Source organism: Pinus tabuliformis, chromosome 8, assembly GCF_031772625.1.
Source record: "Pinus tabuliformis cultivar Carrire ecotype Pingquan chromosome 8, CPIR1, whole genome shotgun sequence".
Classification (NCBI taxonomy): Eukaryota; Viridiplantae; Streptophyta; class Pinopsida; order Pinales; family Pinaceae; genus Pinus; species Pinus tabuliformis.
Window position 1 is genome coordinate 284447696 of NC_142294.1, and position 11458 is coordinate 284459153.

The 11458-nt window shown below is 36.6% G+C and overlaps 2 protein-coding genes across 2 annotated transcripts; both read left to right on the forward strand.

Moving 5' to 3' along the window:
* The first annotated feature begins 1405 nt into the window (after nucleotides 1-1405).
* On the forward strand, nucleotides 1406-1927 carry LOC149235231 (RING-H2 finger protein ATL80-like). Its single transcript, XM_089368496.1, has one exon. The coding sequence runs from the start codon at nucleotides 1406-1408 to the stop codon at nucleotides 1925-1927; it is 522 nt and encodes a 173-aa protein (XP_089224622.1).
* Nucleotides 1928-9652: 7725 nt separating this feature from the next.
* LOC149235232 (RING-H2 finger protein ATL80-like) lies at nucleotides 9653-10592 on the forward strand. Its single transcript, XM_089461317.1, has one exon. It carries the CDS (start codon nucleotides 9876-9878, stop codon nucleotides 10581-10583), a length of 708 nt encoding a protein of 235 aa, XP_089317443.1. The 5' UTR covers nucleotides 9653-9875; the 3' UTR covers nucleotides 10584-10592.
* Nucleotides 10593-11458: the final 866 nt, after the last annotated feature.

Consider the following 11458-nt stretch of genomic DNA (forward strand, 5'->3'; position numbering starts at 1 on the left):
TACAGGTACAGGTGTGCAGTTATAATGGTTGAAAGAATCATGTATGCGAAGGACATCCTAGAAGAGTGGTGGTTGCCGCAGTTAGTACCCATACATTTCGGTGGATGGTTGCTCCTTTATGTAGACATCAACATATTTTTTTTTTATGTTTGATCATAACTAGACTTTGCAGATTGATATCGAGACAAGTACTCATTAAGGGGGTGTGTTGGAATATCAATTCCTACTTGTCTCAGTTGTGACTTTCTATGTAAAGAATCTGTTCCTATTCTATAAGAGTGGTTTCTCTAGTTTAGTGTGTGGTTGAGATATTCTCTCAACCAATAGAATGTATGTCCAAGATAGTTTTCCTATCTTGAGACAATACTCATATATATATGTAATTACATATCTCATTAATAAAAATAGATTCCTTTCTAAAATTTTATGAGAACTTTCCTTAGATTTTTTTAATGAGATTAAAGAGACTTTATTTTTGGCACATAATCATTTCATTAAATCTAATATAAAATTTAGAAAAAAGTCAAACAATTATACAAAATTGATAACCCTAAAACTAATATTATTGTTAGCAAATGAAAAAGAAATTAATATGTTACATGTATTGGATGATTTTTAAATTATCATGATGAATAAAGCATGAACAAACATATTAATGTGTTTTAGGAGAAAAATATAAAAACTCATAATTTATCCAAAGTTGAACTTTTGATGAAGCATGGTACTTGGATCATAAGGAATAGGAACAATTTGGATTATTATCCTCCTCTCCAATAAAGTATTAGTAAAATAATAATTAGAGCAAAAGGTGTTCCCTCTTTCTTTTCTCTAATCGAGGTTTGGATATTTTTTTGACTAGATAAGTGGAGATTGGAGTTCTTCCAAATCCGATGTGGCTGAGATAAAATAATTTTATATCTGGATTTTCATATATAAAATATGATTTAATAACTCTTTTAAAAAACAAATGGCTAAAACTCCAATCACATCACAGCAGCCACCTTCAATAACTTTTGAACCTCCAATGACCTTGCATCGCTGGCACCATGTAATTAATATCCATTTGTTTTAAGAAAGTGGCGGCTTGAACAGCCTCTGAGTTTTGTTTTTGGGTTTCTGTGGGCGCCTCGGTCCGGTCTTTACCTGCACGCAGAATCCGATCGACACTTGGAGTTATGGGTTTATGTACCATTTACAAATACTCCGCTCTATTGGGTGATAAACACTGAAGCTTCCTCAATTTTCCACGCTTGCATTTCTCCAAGCTTTCTGATTTGCAGTCCCCAATTGTCATATTCTTGGATTGGGAGTCCCCAGGTTGAATTACTGAAAATTTTATAGTTTCTGAACCATTGTGCCTGACCCCCTTCGAGGTTCGTTGTGATTGGAACACGTTTCCAGAAAAATGCAGAGTATGTCTTCATTTTCATTGTGTGATCAGGCCAGGAAATTGTTGCAAGATAGTGAGGAATTGGATTCATCGGCTGCTCCTATGACGGAGGTAACTCCTGACTTTGCTAATGCGACATTCGGCCCAAGCTTAGTCGGCGTTATTGCGGCCGCGGCCTTTTTCCTCTCAATACTATGCCTTTTAGGGTTCTACAGGCGAGTGGTGTCGGAGCCATCACCCAGTATGGATGTCCAAAGAACTCAATCTGGCATCGAGAAAAAAGATTTAGAAGCACTTTCAGCCACAGTTTACTGCAAAGGCCACCCCCTTAGAGCCGTGGATTGCCCCATTTGCCTGGCGGAATTCATGGAAGGAGAAAAGGTGAGAGTATTACCAGAATGCTGTCACTGTTTCCACGCAGATTGCATAGACGCATGGCTGCTTTCCAATGCTTCTTGTCCGTCATGTCGACACTCTGTCCTTTGTGCATTGTCGAAGAAACCGTCAGGGTTCTCCCATCCAGAGGAAAGCGCCTGAATGGATGTTACCGAAAGAAACGAGAGTGTTGCAGCAAATGATTTTCACTCTTTCCAAGTTTCTGCGGACGACTCGACAAATGCAGCTTTTTCATCTCTGGGTTCCGTCAAATGTGCAAGTGACTTGGAATCTGGTAACGCGGTTGAGACTCGGAAAGCATGATTGCAAAATTGGCTAGTCTTGGAAGGGCATAATGCGCCAATCGATGTGGGCATCTATGAGAGTGTGCAGTGTGGCAGCTACCGACAGCGGGCAGCATGGTTGCAATCTGCTAAATTGTATGTATATATTGGGCTAGAGCTCAAGGAATATCTGTGTATATATATATCATAATTTTTGCTTGGTTGGTTTTCTATAACAAAAATTTTATATGGGAAAATTTTCAAAAGAGATTGGAGTGGGCTAGCCATATGTCTCTTTTGTAGATCAAACAAAGAGAACAATTTATACATTTTTCTTCTCTGTCCTCAATTTCAGATGATTTGGCAGAATCTAGCAACCCATTTTGGATTCAACATAATCTCATTCCCTTTCATAACAGAGGCTTTTAGAGAGTGGGGTGACTTGAACATTGATTGGAGGCCCATTCCTTTATTGGCTATATGGGCCATATGGAAATGGCAGAATGGGTCAATTTTCAACTCTAAAAGGGAATCTGATTTTACAGTTTTTGAATCTATTCTTTGCTTACACAACGAGCTAGGATTGACTTGTCATTCTAGAGACAGAAGTGGGAGGAGGTCTCTAACAAGGGATCCTAGGGGGATTCCGTGTGCCTTTTTTGATGAGGCGGCACTACATGGTACTTTCGCCTGCGAGTTTTATATTATTACAGAAGAAGGACAACAGTTTGAAATACATTGGAATGGAGGTGCTGGATCCAACAATAAAGCAGAGGCTATGGCTCTTGCTGGTCTTCTATTTTTTTGTGACTTTCTTGACATAGAAATACATCGGAATGAAGGTGTTGGATCCAACAATAAAGCAGAGGCTATGGCTCTCGCTGGTTTTCTATCTTTTTGTGACTTTTTTTGACATATAAAGGCTTCAAATTTATGGAGATTCAAAAGTCATTATCGATCATGTTCAGTCAAAACATGTCATAAAAAATATCAACTTAATAGGATGGCTGAACAAGATTGAGGCTTTATGGAGCCGCAGGAGGGACTACTCAATTATCCACATTGACAGGGAAAAAAACAGGAGGGCGGATGCTCTATCAAAGAAGGGTCTTTCATCTCAACAAGAAGTCTGGATGATGCAGATAATGGTAGATAACAATACTTTCTAGACTCAGGATTTTTGCATGCCTAGTACATAATCTCCTTTTCATCGCTGTCAATCCGGTATGTCTCTGATTCCCACTAATTAGATTTCCTTTTTGAAAAATATTCTTAAATCTTCGGCTTCTTGGTCTGATTACGACCTATTTGTTTTGCCTAATCTATTATTTCTCCATATGATCAATCTGAAGAAAAACAGATATATAAAGTTTTTTGTCCATCCCTCATGATTGTGGATTTGATCCACATATAACAGCTATATAAATATAATACAAAAATATAACTTTTTTTTGCTGAAAAAAAATATCGTATTGCCAAACCTATATGTTACATTTCAAATCGATTTCACTTTAACGTATCACATTGATTTCAAGATTGTTGGTTGAAACCATGTTCAACCTACCCGAAATAATAGCTACTAAATAGCTGCAATCGAGGAGGACATTAGAAGAAGTTAATAAATTGAATACACATAGCAAGGATAATACATCCAGAAAAGTGGAAATCGTGGATTATCGTGGATTGGAACATTGGGCCATTTTGGTCTTTCTGAAAATGAATTTTGTATGTCCAGTACTTACCGGAGAGCTGTGAAGCTTATCATATTGAACCAGTATGATAATCAACGGATGAAAAAATCACAATGTGCACTGAAGGGATTTCTATAAAGCATTTGAAATTTGTTGAAACCCAATTTCAGCAAGTAGAAGAGTTTGTTGATGTTTAGTATTTGTGGAGAGTTACTTTCGCCTATAGCAAATATCCAACTATGGCCTGGCAAATATCCAAGTATTGATAGTTTTTTCTTTGGCATCATAGTCTATCTAACGGGTGGTATTGGTATAATTGAGCTTATAGTTAGGTGTAAAAGTTTTTTACCAAAATCATTTTCCAGCTGGAAATTACTTGAGAGTTGTTTTTATTTATTTATTTATTTTTTTCTCCAAATTTTGTTGGTAAAATTAGAAATGAAAAATATATGTCTTTTTCTTTATGAAAAGTAAATCTCATTTGTTATAAATCTCAATAAAATCCATAGAAATGTAAGTGCATAGTTCAAATAAACATATAATAATACATCACTTAAATATCCACTATATACTAAGAAATGGTATATTTAGTGGAGGCATGGTAGAAAACTCAGGTCATTACTAAAGAAGAGTGAAAGTAGTAATGTTTAATTTTGTCATTTTGTTTATCTATCTATCTATATATATATATATTCATGTAAAGATCTAATGCTATGTTTGATTTAATTTAATGTAGAGTACAAGAGCTTGGTGAGAGTAATTTGATGTTTGAAGTAGAAAAATTAATTACATAATGATCTAATTTAAAATTATGTGAAAAAGTGCATAAATCTTAGTGGGAAATAACTTCTCAAAAATTTACATTTTTATTTTATTGTATTACCTCTATTCTAAATATTTATTTAAATAAAAATAATAAACTTTTGTCCTAACCCATTTGAAGCTAAATTAAATATATGAAAAAAATTGTATACATATTATAACTTATCATGAATTTCTAATTATCATGAATTTCCCATACATCAAGGATAAGGGAATCTTTAACCAGAATTTTCATCCACTTTATCACCATTTGAACTTGAACTTGACCCAATTTACAACCATTATAAGAATGTAATGAATGTTGATGGTAAATTTGAATTTTTTTCAATAGAATTAATAATTTTTAATATCTAATGCAATTTTTCTTGGAATTTTTGCAAATGAGTCCATTGATGATTAACAAAGACCATGGATAAATGTTTTAGATTTTACATTGTTAAAATTTTGGATTTTTCAGGTATCCAATCAGGTCATCGATGTCCACATAGAGTTAGGATTTTCACTCCACTAATGATTTGCAAAATGTTTTGGGTTAATCATTTTTGAATTATGTATGTGGAAAATTTATTAATTTAATGATGGTTTTATAGTTAAATGTATTATTATTATTATTAACTTAACATAATTATAATTATATGTATTTGAATAAATTAAGTTATTAATTAAATATTAAATTAATTTAAATGTAAGATAATTAATCTTTGGTATGTGGATGATAGGGCAAATTAAGTAGCTTTAGTAATGGAAAATTAAGTGGCCTTAGCGCTGACATGGCACAACCCCATGATGACATATGGATATGGGGTGCCATGTTTTAGTTGCAAAGTAGCATGGCACAACCCCGTGATGACATATGGATATGGGGTGTCTGCTATGTGTTAGTTGCAAAGTAGGGTTAACTTGGTCTAAAGGTGAAAATATTTAAATGATCATATCTTGATGATATGGCTTTATATGAAAGTTCTCAATGATGATGGCAACCTTATTGAAGAGTTTTACATTGAAAAAAAAAATTGCCATGCATTTTTATTTTAATTAGGCATTAAGAGGTTAGTTAGGTGTATTACACATCAACCAACGAAGCATCCTAAGTTAGGGTATTAATTTCCAATCTATGTATTGGAAATTAAGATATAGACGGGTGATTGAAATTTTAATGTTTTTTTTTTTTTTTTTTCATTTTATGATATTTGTTTGTTAATTTCATTTCAAAAATTTACATTCATTTTTAAATTATTTTTAAGATATTTTTAAAAAATATTGAAAAAAATACAATTTTAATTCATAACGTGGAATAACTAAAACTAACTCCACTTTAAACACAAACTTTTAAAACAACTTAATATAAAATAGCTAAAACTAACTCCACCTTAAACATAGAAATTTAAAACAATTTAGAGAAAACATCTATTGTGCTTTCAATAATAACATACCCAAGGACTGCTTATAAATTTAAAAGCAAGTTTGAGAATACTACTAAAAAAGTTAGTGTCTTCCCTGATAAATTTCATGTTACAAAGCAGCTGGCCACGTCCCCTATTTGTATGTGATAGGCCAACTGAAACTTATCATTTTCCAAGAAAAACAAAGATTATTGGTTACCAATATCATCTGGATCCGTGAGGTTTAAAGACGTTATAAGAAATAGTGGAAATTTTAGCATGGTTTTGGTGAAATTTGAGTTACCGGTGTTAAACTTTGAGATAGATTTTGGGTGCTAGAGACTTTCTTTTCTGTTTTTACTATTCACCAAATTTTAAGAAAAAAAAATATTTTTGTGACCTCGGTAAATAACTCTCTCCACCGTAAAACTGCTTTTGCTTGGCTAAGAGCTCGTCTTCCTCGGACGTAAGGAAACAGGTTAACGGCCCAAGACCCAGAGGCATCTGGCAGGAGTGATGAGCCTGCTCCCTTACGGACCACCAGCGGGTTATTTCAGGTGGCGTGGTTTTCCTATCTAACTATGATGAGTCAAACCGACAATAGCAACCAGAGATGGCTGTCCTCACTGTTGGTTTTGACCCCTGAGTTGATAAGTTTTTCCACCTAGGTGAAAAAGAAAAAAAAAAACACTCTCTCCACCGTTTTGTATTGTTTCCAAATAACGTTTGTGTACGAAACTGTATAAAGGACAGGTGTGGGGTAACTAAGAGAAATTTTGAAAAACTTAAGTAGTCAGTTTTTGCACTTTTCCGATTGACTAACGGCTACTCGGTGATCGCCTGTTTCCTTTTCCGGTCCCCTCTCCGTCCAGTCCCAGGCACCGGCGTTGCCTCTAACTCCCGTCTAGCCGCAGGCGCATGCATTAATGCTGCACCGCCACTCTCCAACTCTCCCAAATTCAAAATTTCCGATTGACTAACGGCTAGTCGGTGATCGCCTGTTTCCTTTTCCGGCCCCGTCTCCGTCCAGTCCCAGGCACCGGCGTCGCCTCTGACTGCCGTCTAGCTGCAGGCGCATGCATTAATGCTGCACCGCCACTCTCCAACTCTCCCAAATTCAAAATTCACCTCTTTCAGTCACCTGATAGTCCGTGTTGGTGCATTTTCTAAGTTCTCTTCTTAAGTTCTGGCGGTCGGGCAGACATCATGCTGGAGCGCCAACAGCTGATCGATCCCTCTCCCTGGTCCTCTCTATCGTGACCGAAATGAACTGTGTTTCAATTTCAGTTTGGAGCCCAACAGCTGAGATACACCACGCATCACAATGAATCATCCTTTAATTCTGTTTTCTTTCATTTTACTGTTGCTTCAGCAGGTGATCAATCCCTCTCCCTATACCTCTCTATCGTCAAAGAATTGAATTATATTTCAATTTCAGCTTGGAGCCCAGCAGCTGAGAAACATCACGCATCTCAATGAATCATCCTTTAATTCTGCTTTCTTTGATTTTCCTGCTGCTTCTTGAACATGAGGAATCAGAAACAGTTGAATTAATGTCATATTTCAAGGCAACAGCAGCAGCACCAATGCCAGTCGTAGAAGCAATCCCAAAAGTATTAGGGGAAATAGACAATAACTTGGGCGTTGTTAAACAATGGGGTGCTTAATTGTTTTTTGGCTTTTCCTACTCGTTGGATTGAGCTTTTCACAGCTGGTTTTGCAAGCTAGTAGGATTACCCCAAAATGGTTTTGAGTGGAAAAGTCATTACAGGGAGGAAGAGTAGGGGATTTCCTTTTATTGCAGGGATGAATGCTTTTTCAAGAGAGGAGTATCAGAGAAAAAAGATAGAATCATTAAGAGGGTTTTGCAATCTGGGATTAGCAATAACCAGCGGCTTGCGATGGCGAATCACATCAAAGTTGCGCCTTCCAAATTAACAAGGACACCCAGTTCGCTTTTACACTCGCGCACTATAAAACCCGGGATCGACAACTTCTCTTCCCTTGAGAAAGGGAATAACGGTGAAGACTACTCGAAAACCACCAAATGGCCCAGGTGGGGATCGAATATCCAGACATACAACTGGAGAAAACTAGGTGGTTTCAGGTTTCAACTCCTGCTTCCCTCTGTGGTGGTGGTTTCGGTTCCCTGCATCTGGTTTTATATGACGCCAATGCAAACCGCAGTTGGGATTCGAATTTTGCTTGGCACGATCTTGTTCTAGGTCTATTTTTCGATTCCTTCTCTGCCCTTGTTTTTGTGACTGCAGTTGTAATTTCACTGAAGATCCCTTTTTCTCTCATATACGCATTTATAAATCAACAAGCATCAATAGCAAATAATTGAGAAAACAGGGGCATGATGACCAACATGCAGTTTAGCATCCCCTTCTGGTTAGTTTCAGTTCCTGTGGAGTGGATGCTTAAAGCAAGTATTAGTTGGTCAATGACAAAATAAAATCCACTTCAACCAAGATCAAATGAGTGAAGGACAGATTATAAAGTTAAAAAAATTAATAACCACACATTATCTCGGTCACCAATAATTTAACATGAGTGAGCCCAAACCAATCAAAACTACTAGCATTCATATCACATGGAAGAAAAAAACACATATCACATGGAAGAAAAAAACACAAGAAACCATCATTTGGAAACTCAACCATTAACCATGAATATGGCGTTCATGTTTTCTATCTTAACATATTTTCTTAAAACTTTTTTATCATTGGATGTGGTTAATGTTAAGTCTATTTCATCTTAATGTAAGGAATTCAAAATAAGGCCTTGGGAAAACTAATTAGCTAATCCCCAGAACATAAAAAAAAAATAAAGTTCTACAATAATAATAAGTCATACAACCACAAAAACATACCTGAAGTAGTTGTACCCAATTTCATACTCTCCAACATATTGACTACCATCTTCACAAGTTTTAATACCACACCATAACTAATAATCCATAAAATGTAGACTAATTGATATGCATGTATATGTTATTTAACATATATATTTCCCAAACATATTGTGTGATTTCAATTATTTAATAAAAAAAATATTTAAAATTTAGAATCAAATTTAAAATTAAAATATCTAATAAATTATTAAAATTTATTATAAATAGATAAAATTTATTATAAATAGATAAAAAATATTAGATTTGAGAATTTTATGATTTATTTTGTAAATAAATATTAAAATTGATAAAATACAAATATAATTTAAAAACCTCTTAAAAACAGAGTTGATAAAAGCACTAAAATGTTACACAACTCCAATCACATCACAGGAGCCTCCTTCAATAACATTTAATAAAAACACTAAAATATTACAAATCTCCAATCACGTCACAGGAGCCTCCTTCAATAACTTTTGAACTCCATTGACCTTGCGTCGCTCGCACCATGTATTAATATCTATCTGTTTTAAGAAAGTGGGGAGTCGGGACTGAACAGTCTTTCGAGTCTTGCGTGTCCGGAGTGGAGGCTTTCAGGGTGTGTTTCTGTGGGCGCCTCCGTCCGGCCTTTACCTGCCCGCAGAATCCGATCTTAACCTGGAGTTCCATTGAAACATAAATGCAGCTTCTCTTGTTGCTAAAATGCCAAAGTCAACCCCATTGAAACATAAATACAAGAGAACTGCTATATCCCTTGCATGTCAGGCTGCATTTATGTTTCAATGGGGTTGGAAATAGGAATTGCCGGAGTTATGTACCATTTATTAAATGCGCTCTCCTCACTGAATCTTCCTCACTTTCCCATGCTTTGCTTCTCTCCGAGCTTTTGTCATATTCTTAGATTTGCAGTTCCCAGTTGTCATCTTCTTCTATTGGCAGTCCCCAGGTTGAATTACTGAGAATTTCATGGTTTCCGAAGCCCTTGTGCCTGACCCCCTTCGAGGTTCGCTGTAATTGGAACTCGTTTCCAGCAAAATGCAGAGTATGTCTTCATTTTCATTGTGTGTTCAGGGAAGGAAATTGTTGCAAGATAGCGAGGAATCGCATTCACCCGCTCCCATGACAGAGTTATCTCCAGACTTTGCTAATTCGGGATTCGGCCCAAGCGTAGTTGTTGTCATCGCTGCCCTGTTCCTCTCAATACTATGCTTTTGGTTGTTCAATGGCCTGCTCCGCTGTAGACGGCTCTACAGGCGATGGCGAGTGGTGTCCCAGCCATCTCTCAATATGGATGTCAAAAGAGCTCAAACTTGCAGGGAGAAAAAAGATTTAGAAGCACTTCCAGTCACGGTTTACCGCACAAGGTATCCCCTCAGAGCCGTGGATTGCCCCATTTGCTTGGCAGAATTCATGGAAGGAGAAAAGGTGAGAGTATTACCAGATTGCTGTCACAGTTTCCATGCACATTGTATAGACGCATGGCTGCTTTCAAATGCCTCTTGTCCTTCATGTCGACACTCTCTCCTTTGTGCAGTGTCGAAGAAACCCTCAGCGGTCTCCCAGCCAGAGGAAAGTGCCCGAATGGATGTTACCGAAAGAAACGAGAGTGTTGCAGCAAATGATGTTCAGTCTTTCCAAGTTTCTGTGGACGACTCAACAATGGCAGCTTCTTCATCTCTGGGTTCCGTCAGATCTGCAAGTGACTTGGAATCTGGTAACGCAGTTGAGACTAGGAAAGCATGATTGGCAAAATTGGCTAGTCTTGGAAGGACATAATGCGCGAATTGATGTGGGCATCTATGAGAGCGTACAGTGTGGAAGGTACAGAGAGTGGGCAGCACGGTTGCAGTCTGCTAGTTTGTATGTATGTATTGGACAACTTCAGAGCTCGAGGCATATCTGTGTTTATATATCATTGTTGCCAAACTTATATGTAACATTCCAAATCGATTTCACTGTAAACATGTGACATGGATTGTGAGTTGAAAGTTTCAGGGATGGAATTTTAAGCGTAATTTGCCCATCAAATACAATTAAAATTTTTGCCTATCAAGGGGGTCTAAATTCCAAAGAACCTGTTGATGGAAATTCCGAAGCAAAATTATGTCAAATGCAAAATTTGTTGAGACCATTAGGCACGTCTATTTATGACGGAAGTGTGTGACTCGAACAAGAGACATCATATCTCTAATATTGTAAGCATTTTCACATGAACTCAAACTCATTGAAACGCAGTAGCATAATAGTGAATTGTAAAAGTTAAAGATTCAATGCAGGTAGTCACTAATCTAATTTAATGAAATAAATTATTACAGGATCGGATTAACTGATGAACCGGTGGAGTTCTTGGGATTAGCTTAGCCCTAAAAGCATGCCACCAGTTTCAGGAACTGTTGTTCTTGTTTAATTCTATTCAGGCCATGAGAAGGCTGCATTGTTTAATAGGGTTCTGGAGCGTGGCCGTGATCATTGGAGGGAAATTTCTCTTTTACTGGCCTCTACATTACATTTCAGCATTTTCTGTGGAGTGAAATCTTGTAACAACAGTCTGATCCTTGACAATGAAGCTCTAGGTCTTTTCATCTTTGTCCATGGATAAGCAAATACAACTTTTCCTC